This window comes from Barbatula barbatula (assembly GCF_947034865.1).
Source record: "Barbatula barbatula genome assembly, chromosome: 23".
NCBI classification, from domain to species: Eukaryota; Metazoa; Chordata; class Actinopteri; order Cypriniformes; family Nemacheilidae; genus Barbatula; species Barbatula barbatula.
Genome location: NC_136786.1, coordinates 5,059,335 through 5,076,048, shown reverse-complemented (window position 1 = coordinate 5,076,048; position 16,714 = coordinate 5,059,335). Strand labels below are relative to the sequence as shown.

At 37.5% G+C, this 16,714-nt stretch overlaps 1 protein-coding gene across 1 annotated transcript in view; it reads left to right on the top strand.

Moving 5' to 3' along the window:
* Positions 1–2,811: 2,811 nt before the first annotated feature.
* The window catches only part of adarb2 (adenosine deaminase RNA specific B2 (inactive)), a gene marked incomplete at both ends in the record, with an annotated part of 80,318 nt that continues 66,415 nt past the window's right edge, over positions 2,812–16,714 (top strand). The window contains one exon of the mRNA XM_079487971.1: positions 2,812–2,953. Within this exon, the coding sequence (XP_079344097.1) occupies positions 2,812–2,953 (142 nt within the window). The remainder of the gene's footprint in view (positions 2,954–16,714) is intronic.

Below are 16,714 nucleotides of genomic sequence, written 5' to 3'. Positions count from 1 at the left end.
CTAGTTCTAATTAGACTATTGGGTTTATGGAAAGCGTTAAAGTTCAACAAATGACAAACAAATGTGTTGCCAATTAGGCATTGTTGACAGGCATCTATGTGTGGCTTTGTTAGTTTGTTAGGCACTCAGCCTGGGTTCATTGTCTTTGGGGGAATTGATATGCTAGTGTACAGCTGAGCCCTGTGCCGGGTCATTCAGCCTGGCAGTGACTGAATGCTGCCCGTTGTTGGGTTTCGCAGCAGGATCCGGCCCTTGCCGGCTAGCGGGAGCGCCTAACGGAGGAAACGGACCACTAGAGGCACGGCGTCGTGTGAGTGCTGAACGTGGTGGGAAAGAGCAGATGGGAGAGTAATGATGGACCCTGCTAGCCCCAAGTTTATCAACAGTGTATGCATAAATGTTGTTACTGTATATGGAGAATAATGATTGCTACCAAAAAAATTGGGTCATATCGATGACCTGAATTGACTTACTTAGATGATGCACTGATAGAATAGTGGAGGATTCTGTCTTTGTGTCTATGGTACCATTGCATAAAAAGACGCTAAATGGACACATAACAAATAAAAGTTCAGAATGACATGGGTAAATAAAGACAAATTCATCATTTTGGGGTGATGCGTTTCTTTAATTAATGGCAGTTTAATTTAGTGGAAAATAAACAACATTGCAATACATAAAATTAATAATGTCTCGTGTTTTCTCATTAGCATAAATGTTATCTTGAAGATTCTGCCTCATTTAACACTTTTCCCTGTAAAGCAAATACAGATTTTAATGCCTACAATAAAACATCCACAACGCCCAAGGATCTAATTCTATCATAAATATTGCCCTATTTCTAGTAGATGTACATTTAATGCAGACGTTCCCAAACCTGTTCATTATCCAGACAGGTATTGTCTGTTTTAAGACCCACCAGAATATTTTAGAAACGATATATGACAGAAAATACACAGTCATTAGTTACAGATTAGTTCAAAGCAATTCAATCTAAATTTTATTGCAATTGCAAGCTATTGGGTAGTCATGGTACCATAAAAATATCTCACTATACTATACCAACTAATATCACGCTGCTGTGCCATGTTCATAGTTGTAATCTACTAAATAAACTATATTTTCTTAATATACAGATCTTTATGAAACATTTTGTGTAGGAAACTGTATTGTACTGTACACTACAATATTTTGGAGTACTAACTATAGTGATTGGATCAATTGTAGCAAATACTGTGGTATGCTTTAAAATGTACTATTGTAAGACTTAAAACACTACTAGCTAAGTCTGCTGTAGTAAATACTAAAGTACACTAGAACATTTTTCACATGGGAATTAATTTAAATAAACGACAATATTTTTCATGAAATAGCTGTGTTTAGTGTAAATAGTTTATCAATGTGGGTCATTCTCTTTTTTAAATATGTGTGCCCTCGTAACCTTCAGTTAAAATCTGAAAACGCACTTCCGTACTGAAATGACTATCCATCTTAAATGACGTATGTTAGACGGCTTGGGCGGAGCATCGGTTAACTCCTCCCCTTTAACTGTCAGTCTGCTACAAGTTCCATTTCAAAATACAACGGCTGTAGATCCAATCAAATCGCAGAGAAAGATGAAAGCCACGGCCACTTTTTTCCGTAATTCTACTTCACTCGGAAATGTGTGAAAATACAGAAGTAAAAACAATAGCAACTTCCGGTTCAAAGGGGCCTTTAAATTAAAAAAGTACAAAAAAACTATAACAGCCGGTAGGTGTGAATCATCCAACCAACTCACTCAAAACGATTAATCAATGAATTGTCCTGATGAAGCTTTCCTTACGGTACTACTACCATTTGAAACTTTCGCATCCATAACACCGGTACACCATGCAATACTATTATCTGATGCTAAAAAAACTAAATAATTGTCATTGCTAGTCTTTAACTGGCTTAAACTTTTTGTGTCATTCGCAGCAACAGCCAAGTGACTTTCCATGACCGTCATTCCACTGTGTGACTCACAAGTGGATCCCTGTTTCTGTTTAAAAACATTATTAACATTTTTATTTTCTGACCTCTTCTAAACAACAATGCATGTTTATATTAATATTCGATTGTGTGTAATGAAGTCGAATAAACAGCAAGTGTTACCCTCCACCCCCTTTTTTCTGTGACTGATTTATGTTTTTATGTCTTAATTGCACAGTCACGCATGTGTGTGAGTCAGATGCCGACTGATAGATGGCTGACTGCGAGACAGCGAGGCGTCTTGTGCTCACTGAAATCGCTCCTCTCGACGGAGGGAGATCAGGCGTAGCAACATGTGGCAGGTGGTGAACAAGGGATGAGGGCAGGGAAAAAGAAAAGCCGGAAGGAAAAGTACATCGATTAGACTGCTTTGTTTGGCAAGTGTTAGGAAAGAATGATACATTTATTGTCACATGCTGCTTTTTATTCTGTTCTGTAGAATTTTTGGGAATGAAAAACGTAGTGTGTGAGTTTGCGGAGTGGAGCGGATCACGAAACTACAGACTGAAAGAATGTGTAAAGAGTATAACATTTGTTATGATGAAAAACCATGTGAATGAATGCACACATAATTCCCAATTTGCAGAGCTAACCACGAGTTAACCACGCCTACTTATTTACATTCCGCGGAATACACAGAATAATTGTATTAAGGGTATGTTCCGTCTTTCCGCCCAGCTCTTTTACCTTTACAAATACACTTGTTTAGAATATTTATATTAGAATATTTATATTACTGAATTTTATTCTCACACCATAAAGGCTAAAGCTGGGCTTCATGCGGTATGTTGAGAAATAATGTGTGAGATTGGTCTGAACAGCAGCCCACAGTTCACCCCTCCATTCGTGGCCTTCGTGCTCACAGTTTCGCCCCAGACAGATGAGACGTCTCTTGGGAAAGCAGCACAGGGGACGATTCAGATTGGAGCCAAAGCCACATGTAAATGCGAATGTAATCCACATCCTTCTATGGAACGATCCCGTGAACCTCTGCCAACATTGCCATGCCTGCAAGCATGCTCTCTCTATAAGACTTTCTAGTAAATGAAGCGCCAGCCAAGCCAGCTGATTTTAAGTGTGCGTTTGAGTAAATGATTCTGTTTGTGTGTGTGCATGTACAATTTTAATCTGGTTCATGCTGAGATGACTATTTCACGAGATGTTAACAATGGTATGCATGTAAAATATATATATACATGCATACAGTACATTATAATGTAATGTAATATAATATAGTACAATATCGTATAATACAATATAATAATAATAATATTCATTTAAAATCGCTTTCTTGTATACAGAAATGCATTAAGATTATGAATCTAATGATGCCTTCATTCTAGTAAACACACGTGCTAATGTATGTGCATTTAAAGTGCTTATGTTTATAACGCGGCTAATTTCAGAGAACATGTTAGCAAGGAACATTAGCAGTCTGTGAACCTCAGCGGCGCAGTGAGTTAGCATTTAGCGGCTCTTTAATCTGATGACACCGCAGCTCTCTGGAAAATGGGCATGTGATATACGGAATTTAAAAGAGCCATTTACTCGGGGCTGAATGACCTGCGATGATTGCTACAGATACTGCCAGTCAAGTACAGTCACCATTAGAAGTAAATAACTGATAATGCTGCAGTCAGCAGCCTCTTTATCCTGCTGCCCAATTACAAACCATTCAGAAGAACAGCGCAGAGCGTGGATATGAGGACTAGAGGGGTTAGTTGTCACAGGAGGTTGCTGTCACAAGGGCTTGTGGGTGACTTTGAGTCAAGAGTCTTAATAGGACTGCTCATAGGTATAGGATATATGCAAGGCCATTTGTGCCTGAATTGTTTGATTTCTTTATGTCTTGATGATGTACGCTTCATAATTTTGCTAAAAGTACCCTCATTTTGAATACAACCTCCATGTGACTCTTTCTTCAGTGGAACACAACAGAAGATATTTTGAGAGGTTTTGTGTCCGTACAATGGAAGTCAAGAAGAGTCAAAGTTGTTTGGTTACCAACATTCTTCAAAATATCATCTTTTGTGTTCTGCGGAAGATAACAGCTCATGCAAGTTTGAAATGACATGTGGTTGAGGGAATAATGAATGAATTTTCCTTTTTGAGTGAACTGTCCCTTTAAGGCATCACCTGTTTTATTCATCCCAAGCACGAGTGTGGGAACTTTATCAAATTCATTTTCACAGGTCAAAAGCAACATTTAAAGCCTCAAACTTTAATCTACCATGTTCTCAAAGTGTATCCAGAGTTCACAGCGTAAAAATCACACCCTTTTCCCAATGTGTTGGGTGATTCGGCAGTTAGCGTGTGTCTGAATGCAGAGCAGGTGGTCAGCGATAACCTCTGCCTATCTCTGTAGATAGCAAGACAATCTGGAATGAAATTTAGCGATGGCTGTCAATCAACAGCCTAGCTCTCTTGTGTTATTGGATGAAAGGTTATGTGCAAGACACTGTTGCAGAGTGTTATTGGTAAAACTGTAATATCTGTTCACTATATGTTTTTAATCATCTTTTTCTAATTTTCTCTCTTTCCATCTCTCAAATGGATGTTCAACACACGCTGGGACTCTTTTAACAGGTATGTGTTCCACATTTCACCATTGTCCTTTTGTCCATGGTCTTCCCTGCATGCTATTCATGTTGGACCCTGGGAACATTTGAGTGCCTTTTGAACAATGACTCCCTGTTAGGTTTGGGAACAAAGTAAAAAGAAATGTCACACAAAACAGCTGGTAACGTATAGGAATGACACCAATGTCTTTAGCCCAGACCCTTAGAAGTTTTATTTTAACGCTTGCACTATTATACATGATATGTATGACCATTCACACACATAATGGACATAATGTTAACTATTGTAATGGTTACAATTTTCTACTTAAATGTGAAGACTTTTGTACTCATTTGACTATATTTTACACAATACACTTTATTTATATTGATAAAGGTTATATAGGTTGTTTCAGTCAAGGGTTGGGTCAAATATTATCAACTACTTTGGACTTTGAAAAGCTTGTTAATGCAAATAGATTTCACAGATTTTTTACATCAAATACATAATAGAAATTACGTAGATGCTTTTCAATGAATAGAACACGTATTTCAATCTGTTCCTCACACAAAGCTATTTTACTCCTGATATTGTGCATTCTGTGCATCCGTGACACTCCAACGGCTTGTAACTATCCAAATGTGAGAAGGGACGGTGGTTTGTCCAATACATTTGCTCCTTCTGAACAGCACAGCCGTCTTGACAATAGGCCTTTCCAAATAATTGAAAAGCTCAATGTAAAAATGTAGAATAGAAGCTAATAAAACAGCTTCTTAAAATGTGTCCTTTCAGTGACGCTGTCATATTTCAATTTAAAACACAAAGCGAAGCAATATTAGGTTCCAATGAGGCATAATAGAGAACAGAACCTGAGGTTACAATCAAAATCCAAACACTGAACATGATGGAAAGGTTGAACCATTATTTACCAAATAATAAAAAAACCATTATGAACATTTTTCCTATTATTTCTATACCACTGTGGTAATGTACTATAAAGGTTGCACTTTAGAAAGACCTTAATTACTATGGACGCCTTAGGCATTGTAAGGGATCTGTAATATATCATATCATATTGTGTCGGAGATGCAAGGACACAGATCATTGGCTACTGATGATGAAGTCAAGCGATTGGGTAAAATAAATTATCTTTGGACGGCGCAGTTGTTTGCAACTTTACTGTGTTGTTGCTGTTGTTTGTTGCTGGTCTCCTAACTTTGAATTAACATTTCAACAAAAGATGTCTCATATACAATATGAATTTGCATCAATATTACTGTAGCTCAAATTTTCAGTTAGAAAAATGTTTTAAAAAGTTTTAGAATTAAAACAATATTAGTAAAAAGAAAGAAACAAAATAATAATATTCATGATATGATATCATATAATATATGATATGATCTTTACACGGCGGGCATAAAATTCCCATAGCTTTAGCCAAAGGTTTGTCTCTTTTGGGGAAAGGTCAGTAAGTGAATGAATAACATCATAAAAACAAAAGTAAATTAAATAATAATAAAAATTATGAATAAGTAATATATATATAATATGAGATACAATACGATAAATAGTAATAAAAAGTTTATTTTTACATGACATGGCATAACATTTCCATAGTATTATTTGAGGGGTTTGGCTCTTTCTGGGCATAGGTCCGAAAGTGAATGAATAAGATCATAAAATTAAATGATATAAAAAAAATAACAATAATAATAATAATGAATAAATAATATATGATTTGATGATACGATACAATAAATAGTAATTAAATGGTTATTTTTACAAGGCAGGCATACAATTCCCATAGCATTATCTGAGGGGTTTGGCTCTCTTTGGGGATAGGTCAGTAAATGAATTATTAAAATCTTGAAATATAAAATAAAATTTTAAACCACCCAGGACACTTCGAACAGCATTTGTTACCATCGTAGAATCATTTAGAGTAAGAATTGTAATCATTTTTATTCCAGCATTAAAACATTAAAGAATTTCTCTAACTCGATTTTTGAAGGTAAGGACGCTAAAGAAATAAAGCTATTTGACTGACAGCTGGATCACACCGTGTTGATTGAATCTTGCCCGCATCTCTGCCTCCGTATGTTTTAGTTGAGCTTTGTTTGTTTGGAAATTCTCTTTGGTTATTACATCGTGCGGAGGCCAAGTTATTGCCTGGTTTGAGCAAGATTGACAGCTAATCCCGCCGGTAGATGTCTGTCCATCGATTTGAACGAATCATTTCAAGGATCAGTTGAGAATTAAATATCATTTTGGGGCAGTCCAGTATTATGTTCATTATATGCAAATAGTAACGTCTGAAACAACATGAAAATGAGTAAATGATGTATGTAGGTATGTATTGCTCCACAATAGGAGATTTCTCTCTTTTGTGCATGTACGAGCACCTCTTAGTGATTTTATTATTATTATTTCTCGACGTGGCCCATCAAATAAGTTGCTTTCAGGCATATTAGCATGATGCTATAGAACGTAGCGATGCCATCTGCATATCGAGTTTCATAATCCGAGTTCCTGTTGACTTCAGTTGGCTTTATTTTCCCACAGTATTGATGAGTCATTGTCCAAAGCCTCCGTAAATTCCAGTTAAACAGGAGAAGAAGAGAGGGAGGCAGAGTTTGGCTGCAGATCGGAGAGCCGCTGCTATTAGCAGTTAATTCTAAAACAAATTATGCAATTAGCTCCCCCATTAGAATGTAGGCCATGCAAAAGGTCGACACAACCTTCACTTGATCTACTCCCGAGTCAAAACGAGAAAAAAAGACCCATTATATTCATAAATGTTAGCTTTCAGTATGTCTGATTTTTAAACCGCTATACCGAGTGACTTTTATTTATGGGATTTTCCATAATGAAGTTTCAGTGGTATTGGTGTCTTAGACAAAAGAGGCGAATTGTCTGTTCGTTGGAGATAATATTGTCAGGGGAGCTTGAATGTGAATTTCTTCAGTCGGCCCCTGTGAGGAGAGGTGGGGATTTCAAGGTGTTTGTGAGCACATTGCTCTTAATAAACACCGTATTCATTACAGAATATACACTTTTAGCTCAGTGACAACTCATTGTCTTCAATCATGGCATCCTGTTATTCGTTCATATGATTCAATTTCAGAGGAATGATGTCTGGGAGTGTTTAAATGTGTTTATTTCCAGTGGTTTCAGTGTCTGTTCGCTTATCCTCGTGTAAAACACACAGCTGTAACTCTCTTAATGTGGCCTATATCACACCAATAACTCACAAGAGATGTGAATCGGTTACATTTGATTCAAAAGTGTACTATTAGCATGTTGCTAAGCAAGCTATTTTAAATATACTTATATTTATCAGGCAGATAAAGCTTGGTCACATACAGTAGGACTGAAGTTGTTGCTCTGATAGATATATTGGATTACATTTAGCTATTTTAGCAGTACTTTGACAATTTTATTATCAACCTCATTCACCATTATGTTGCTACTAAGCAACAACACAATGGCACAAGTGTGTAGATAAATCAGAAACAACATCGGAATGTATTTAAAACCCATTTTAAAGGACATCTGGAACTACATTCATCCGCCACCAATTAGAGCCCAGCATAACAGTTAAACAAATCCGTTACTAATTCCAAACCGTCTGGTATTTTAAATTTGCGCAGTGCTGCTTCTTTGAACTTTTTTACATTTATTTTCATAATTTTTTGTATTAAAGTTCAAAACTTTAAGACATTTAAACAAAATCTAGACAATTATGTTCCAACACAGTACCTGGATGTCCCAAAATTAAACATGGAATATAATAAAATGGTGACAAGGTAACGGTATAGCATACTACTTGCGTTAGCAAATTATTCACTGTTTAAAATTACATTTATGTCCTTGCCCTTTCATTTATCTAAATTAACTTGAAGTGTTTTCATGACATCAGCTATTCGTGTTTTCTATGGTTGAACCCACAATCTTACCATGCCTTAACAAGAGTGCATTTTGAGTTTTTATGCCCCAATTTGGTACGAAAGCACATAGCTTGTAACATTTAAGCTCCGAAGACATTTTTAAATGACGACTTTAGGATCAGAGATATGTTATTCTATTCCAGCAACTCGAACAATGCTTCCATGAGGATTACTGTGTAAAGGTCTGCCTGATAGGGTTTAAGCCAACATGGCTGGAGTAATGGGCTGGGATGCTATCTGGCCTCACCAGAGAGGTAAATACCGTTCTTATCTTGAAATGTTTAGCCAAATGTTTAAATCAATGCCAAAAGGGGCAGGGATAAAATAAACAAACATGAACTCGCAAATACACAATGGACCTCCACTGGTGTCTGATGGTAAAAACTAGACTGTGTGGTCTCTGCCAATGTAAGGTCTCTGGGTTTTTAAGCATATGCTATTTGAGAGGTTCATAGATTAGGTCTAACTTTAGGTGAGTTGTCGAACGAAGTGTATGAGATTAGAGAACCATTTAGCTGGAGGTTACAAATTGTCCTTTAGTTGCAAAATTATTTTATTAATCAAAAACAGTAGATTACAGTAGATTTTCAAAATCATGGTTCAAAATTATACCCGTATGAAGGAGAAGATATTTTGAGAAATGTCTCAGTGGTTTGGTGTCCATACAATGACTTCCATTGTATGTAAAACATTATGTTTGGTATAGTATAGTAACTACTTCCATCTATAGCCCCCTTTCCACTCACGCCGTCCCCCCGCGGATCTCGTCCGGTTATGTTTATTTTAAGCTTGCATGCTGCAGTATTTTCAGTCACTAAAATGAATGTAGATGAACGGTGCTGATATTTTCGATTTCATTCCCATACCTCTTTTGTCCGAAACATGACGGCAAAGGCTGGATGCTGCTTTCTCTGAAAGATGAAGGTGTGATTGTGTCCGGGATGTAAATCATATATTTTGTCATCTTGTTCAGATTGATATAATCGTTAGATATATAATATCCCGCCATAAACACACCGCTTGCTGCGTTGGGATCATCAATAGTAAAACATTATGCGCCAGAAACTGTATGACAGTATGGTTTATCATTCATAAGTTAGAAAAAATACTGTTATAATAATATTATTTAATGTAATTGGATTAAACAACTGAGTGTGGGTCACAAAGCAAAGGTACACTGCTCTTATATAAGCTTCTTGAACTTCTGTCGTCTTATTTGGCTCCCTTGTCTTTCACCAAGCGGACATCAAACGAGATAAACAATCACCCGCTTTTGTTTTCTCTGTCATGTTTCTTTTGTAATGATGCAATTGCGATCCATCTCTCCTGTCTGATTGAGAGGCCGTTTACACAAGACCGTTTTCAACCAAAAACTCTACAAGTTTTTTTGCGTTTTTGGCTGTTCATTTGCATGAAAACAGCGATTTGGGGAACTGAAAAACACAAACCTTTGAAAACGGGTCTCAAAGTCGAAGTTTTTAAAAACGACAGTATTACCGTTTCCACATTAACTCTAAAGGCGTTGTTTTTCCCAAAACTATGACGTCATACGCATATGTATTACGTGTTCAGTCTGTAGGCATGCGCGGGTAATCTCCAAACAATAATGGCGGCCTCCAGGGTGCATGTTTGTGCAGCGTGACATACTTACTATAATTTCTCCAGCAAAAAGGTGATTTGCTGCACCACTACAACCAGGGGAGACATTGTATTTATATGCACACTACTATAAACACACATACACGCCGACAAAGTATATTGTGTATAAAAGTAAAGTGCTTTTAGATTAATACAGTCTATGCGCAAGCACGTACGGTTTCTTCACAGCGTAAAAAGTTTTCCCGGATCAATGAAAATGCTGTCGTGTGTGGGTCAAACCTTTCAAAATCGCAAAGGAAAAACGTTTTCATTTTTTATCTCGTAAATGTATTTTGAACTTCCTTCTTCCAGCTTCTTCCGCTTCCTGCGGTTTGTGTGACCTGTGGTCCGGAGAGGTGTGTTTGGGGCGGAGTTGTTACCCTATAATATATGACGATTTGCACAACTCGCATATTTTGCCGCTTTGCTTAGGGTCACATGATTAACCGAAGCTCTTTCTAAGACACAGAGCTTGTGAATAGCGGAAGTAATGGTACTGACCTCTCATCGTATTGTTTTGGGTGATAAAATGCCGCCTGATAAATGAGACCTAGTAATTGGATTATGATAAAAAGGTTTTCAGATTGCTGAATGAATGGCCATTTGAAATTGCATTAATATTCTTGACAAGCGGGGAAGGTAACAGTGAAAGCCCTGTCTTTTCAGGCTTTTGTTCTAGCTCTGGAGTCAAAGGGTATGTGTTAAAGGAGACCTTCCTTGCTTATTGCTAATGTAATTATCTGTGTGACCACTGCACACATGAATTATGTAAAAGAGGCAGAATATTCTAAAAGCAGTTTTAGTGGCCTTTCGGAAAGATGGAGAATATTAGCGCTGAGTCCTTTAGTGCCGGCGACTTCTTTGTACCTCATTATTGTTGCATAAAGACTTTAATTTGGACCTTATTCCTCATGTGATAGCATTTTTTCAGCCTTTACAAATTTGGAATTTTTATTAGGTCAGCAATAAAATGTCTTGCATGTCCAAATCACTTTTACATACAGACAGAGGCAAGGTAATAGGATATTTATTGAAAAAATAACCTTTTCATTTAAAAGAAACCTTTGGTATAGACAGATGTATGGCTTAATATGTTAACAATGGCATTGACTTTATAAATGTGAAATGAAAAAACGGTGTAACTGTCATAGTATTCATAAACTTTGAAAAGATACTCGGAGGCCGCCATTTCTTTGCGCCAAAATCCATGACGTCAAATGGTTACAACCTAAACCCGCTCTCTTAAAGCTACAGCGAAGCACACACGTTTTCCACGTATAACAGGAAAAAAATTGGCGTCAAACAAAGATCAGACATGTAAATACACAGAGACAGTAGGTGGTTGTATGTCCTCTTGACACAAGCCACTGAAAGGCAGCCTGTCCGCCATAAAAGAAGATTGCGTTCAGAAAGCGTCTGTTCAAGGTAAACATGCATTGAATCATAACTGTAAACTACCGTCTGAAGGACAGTTTAGACATCATCATCCACCATTATCTTATACTTTATGTATACTTTATCGTGTACAGCATTATGAGAATATACTGAGAAACACAATAATAAAATGCTTGCTAATGACCGAGAGAGAGAAAGACAATGCTACTGATGTTGAAAAAGTCCGAATCTGGATAAAATGCATTTTATAATGGCAAAAAATATTGTGTATATATTTAATTCGGAAAGATTTTGGTTATTAATATGTATGTTTTTAATTTTGTTCTTACAAACAATAAAGAAATGTATGAAAATACACAGAATAGCGTCTTTATTTTCTGTCTTTATTATTTTAGCATTATTTTTATCCCACAGCACCTTATATTTACCGAAGAACTGATAAGTGTGTCTGTGTCCAGTTTGGCTGCCTTGCTGTGTGTGCAACCAATTAATGTCATTGAAAAAGAACATGGCGGCCTCCTTAGGTTAAAATGAGTATTACACGTAGGGTATTTTGTTTCTAACGACAAATGCTAGTAGTGTAAGACTAATACAACATATTAAGCCAAACATCTCTCTATACCCTGGGTTCCCTTTAAAGGACGATCATATTTAGGCCCTGATGAGCAAAAGGTGGTATAAAAATAAAAATAGATGGCGCAAAGTAAAGTCATAATACAATAATTCATACAATAAAATCTAATTTAGCTTTCCCGTAGGATGCTAATGTAAAACCAGAAAGCATAAAGATTTGCTTGATATAAAAGCATCTGCCAAATGTATTTCTATGTAAATATATATTCTTTGCGCACACATGCCCAACCTACTTATACACAGTGTTGGACAATAATTCTTAATAAATCACCTGCGATAGGCCGTCCAAGTACACGCACAATTTTACATCATTTCAAATTGTACAAGCGATTGCACATGCAAATCATTCTTTATTACGGATGTTAGTAAATGAGCGCATTATGGGCTTTGTACCGTGTCTCACTGGAATAATCATTGATGATGTACATTTACGTGGGGTTCTTTATTAAATAGTCCCTTCAGCTCAGACAGGATGAGCAGAAGGGATGTTGTTTTGTTTTTGATATTTGAATTATTTACTTGATTTTTGATTACCTATTTGTTCAAATGGCGCAGATGTTTCACCCACCTCCTCCATCTCTAAAAGGCTGAGCAGATGATGTGCTTCCACAAGCTTTGTTTTTTTCTGTTGTGTACAGCTGGAGAGAGGAGGAGCCAGACTGCGGGATGCAGTGGAATTTTTTTTTTTTATTTCATTAACTGTGTTTATATTTAAAGATGTGTGCCTCATTGGTCAAATACAGAAGCGTATGGCATCATGTAGTGTCATTCTGAACTGATATAGTGCTCTTTGCCAGAACATTTACACAAATGCTTCTAGATAAGAAAGGTCAATAGAATGTGCTGTTGTTTTCCAAAATGTGTCGAAACCCAGTTCTTAATTATGTGTTATTCAGATAAAAAAAGCACATTTTATTTGATGGCACAGAGATCAAATGTATCTCTATTGAGGTCTATAGTTTGTCACTCCCATATAGTGAATTCATTTGTTTGGATTCCATTTCTAGTGCGTATTCTCAGTTAGTACCGTCTATACTGGCTATACCCTACCGCACACTTCTCATGTACATTAAAGTCCCAGTGAAATAAAAAAATTAAAAGAAATTCATGAAATATTTTTTGTGTTTATTGTACTTTCTCTGTTAGTAATCTTAGCTATGTTTTCCATAACAAATAACAGTCAAGCTTTTGGAGAGGCACGCTTAAACTGCCTGTGGTTGTCTACCAGAAGTACTCACTTTATTGGCTTGTTATTGAGATTGGTGGTAAATAACCAAGGTGACAAACCATTGTGGAGGTTACAAATGGCCAATTGGTTTCCTTTACAATTGTTTTCAGTCTGAGCTTTAGGGAAAACTAGTTGCAGTTATTCAGGTATCGCTTCGGTTTGTTGGATCCCACAACTACTTGCGTGTGCTGTGCCCTTTTCCAGTGTCTAGCGGTGTTTGTTCTTCACACTGCCTGCATTCAGTCTGATCCTGCCATTAAAGCGCTGACCCGAGATGATAAATAATCACCCGGTGCCAATTATCTTAACACGCTGGCGGTTAATATTCACTCCCCTCTTGGCGCCTCTGCATGTTGCTCTCGATAAACGCTGTGTTTGTTTAGCGTCTCTGTACATTCACACCTCTGTCAACCTCATTCCCTGGCACGCAGCAGTGGGACTCACACATGTCTAGATATAAGCTTCTTTCTACTTGAGCGTCTCCCCTAACAAGCGTATGCTTGGCTGTCATCGGGGAGAACCGGGATCGGGCAAGAAAGAGAGAAAGCTGTAACATGTTGTTAACAATTATTCAGCGAATTATCCTGAATCTCATTAGACTCAAGCTGCACCTTTTAACCTTGTTAGCTGTGCTAGAATGAACAGTGGCCCCAGAATGCATGTTGGGTAATTAAAGGTGGATCAGATGTCAGCTCGGCCAATATGTCAGAGCTGGAAATGCAACTGAAATAAAGATTGCGGAATCTAGCTTATAATAGTGTCGCCAAACAGAATAAAATTATGGCGTTTTTGGATATTTGTGTCGGATGAGGGACTGCTTCACTGGGGCTGTTCAAACATGCGGTTGAAACAGGCTTATCTGTGCAAAGTTTAATGTGGAGTGGTGTGGCGTTGGTAAGTAAGACACAACAAAAGCTTTGTCGTTCATATCAGCGAGCGCACACGCGGTGGAAGAGCTGCAGGCATCACCAGGCACGCTGGGAAACACTGATATGATTCCCGTCTCTCGAAAAGCATCTTCAGTTTGCCTAATTACTTTTCCACTGATTTAACCATGCTGGCTTTTGATGGGATCCGTCACGTTCTCTGGATGATAGCCATGATATGGAATTCAGGCATTTGTATCCGACGTTGTTGGTTCGTTGGGATTCACTGGGCAAAAAATTGCACCTTAGTTTTAGTTTTCCTGGCCTGGAATACCATCACTTAGACCATAAATCTTTTTTTTCAAGAAGTATGCAAAAGCAGATGCAAATGTTTGCACCATTTCTCTGAAGAAAAGGCTAAGCCGCTTTAGTGACAGCTGATCTTTAGTGATAAGCAGTTATAAGGTTTATTTGAAGAGTTTATTTCCAAAATGAGATAACTGTGTTTTTTATTGTGCATTCCAATTAATATCAATCAAACTGCATTTGGCTTGTTTTGAATCATAATAACTAAAAAATACAACTAACTAGCATAATAAAAACATGATAACATAATAAAAAACATGATTTTTGGAAAGAAAACTCTTCATTTATTGATTTATTTATTTGTAGTTGTATTACCTTTTGAAATATTATGTTCATTTTGGTGCATATTATAGCTATTTTGTTTTTTCATTTTATTATTTCTTTTATTGTTTTTTTGCTGTATAGGTTTTGTTTGAATTTATTTCTACTTTAATTTTTTCTAGTTCCAGATTTATATTTTACATTTATTGTTTTCCAACTAATAATGTTGTTCTTCAGTTTTAAACCTATTAAATCAATATTTATTTTTTATTTGAACGAAATGTTTTAATAACAGGAGACCAGTTGATCTTAACCTTAAGTTGATCGTAGAACCATTGTCACGGATGGAGCTACGAAAAACATAGACTTGCGATCCTTTTGGGAAATGCAGCCCAGAAAGAGAATGTTATTTTTGAATGGATGTCAACGGAGGAGAAGCTTCACTACATTGAATAAACGGCATTCTTAAAGAAATTGTTAAAATAAATTTATTTATATTAAAATAAATAAATCTGTTAATCTTCACAACCACAAATAGCTGTTGTGAACTGTAAGGCTCAAGTTTTTGCCATGATGATTGGCTAAGAGGACAAGTGCATCTTGAAGGAACCGAGTGAAAAACGTCATTGTTCCCTATGGATACTACATGCGCCGGATGTAACTGAGCTGGCTGAGACAGAACGCGGAAGCGAAGCGATCATTCGTAGATCCTATTACAGTCTCTCTGTCTCTACCACAAATTTTACTGTGAAACTAAGGGCGGTTTCAGATATAGCTAGATTGCTCCCCCCTGCCATATTTTATTTTGGTCGTTTGTGTCATCAAGCCTTCAGGTGTTTACCCTGTCGCATGTAACGACGAGGCAAGAGAAGGCGGCAAAATGCATAACATTGCTCGCTTCACTTTTATACATTCATGTTTTTGAACCGTTAGCTTTGTTTCCAAAGCTTCAGTACATAACAGCACTTTCGTCTGTCTTATTAATGTACTGCAAATGCTCTTTCCTGTACCTCAGTGGTTAGAGCATGGAACTAGCAATGCCAAGGTTGTGGGTTTGATCCCAGGGATTGCACATACTTACAAACAAATGTAAAGTACAATGCAATGTAAGTCGCTTTGGATAAAAGCGTCTGCCAAATGCGTAAATGTAAATGCTCTTACGAACACTGCGGGTGAACAGAAATGACAAGCTCGCTGCTTGGAGCTCGCAAGAAAAGTGAGTGAAACACACACACACAAGGACACATTTTACCAAAAAATACAGGATTAATAGCAGTTCACTTCCACGATTTGGTAAGATTGCGTTCATAGCAGCAAACCATACTGAAGTGCCCGGGTTAATCGAGCCCGGGTGCGCACCAGTGCTAATGTGAAACCGCCCTAAAACTGGGCTCTGAGCTGTCTGTATAGAGGAAAGTGGGCTGTGCCTTGCTGGAGGAACTATATAAAGTATAGGACGGTAAAATTAGAGTCATATGTGTCAGGCCGGGACAGATGGCTGTAGCCTAAGCGTATTGTTGGGTGTTTGCCCGTGTCACGGCGGCCAGCAGGCGAGAGCGGGACGCTAATTGAAGTGGAGGAAGCTGTGTGCTCAGGGGCTATGCCTCAGTCCCCCTCACCTCCATCCTCTCTGCTCCCCTGGGGGGGGCGTGAAATTGTTTTGTGTGTCTGTGTCATAGTTGCAAGAACTTTAGTGCTTGAAGCTTCTCCTATACACACACATACATATTAATTTACACAATTATGAGCTGCATGTCATATACCCTCTGGTGGTCTGCCTTTGGGCCCATTATATGCACACAGGGCGG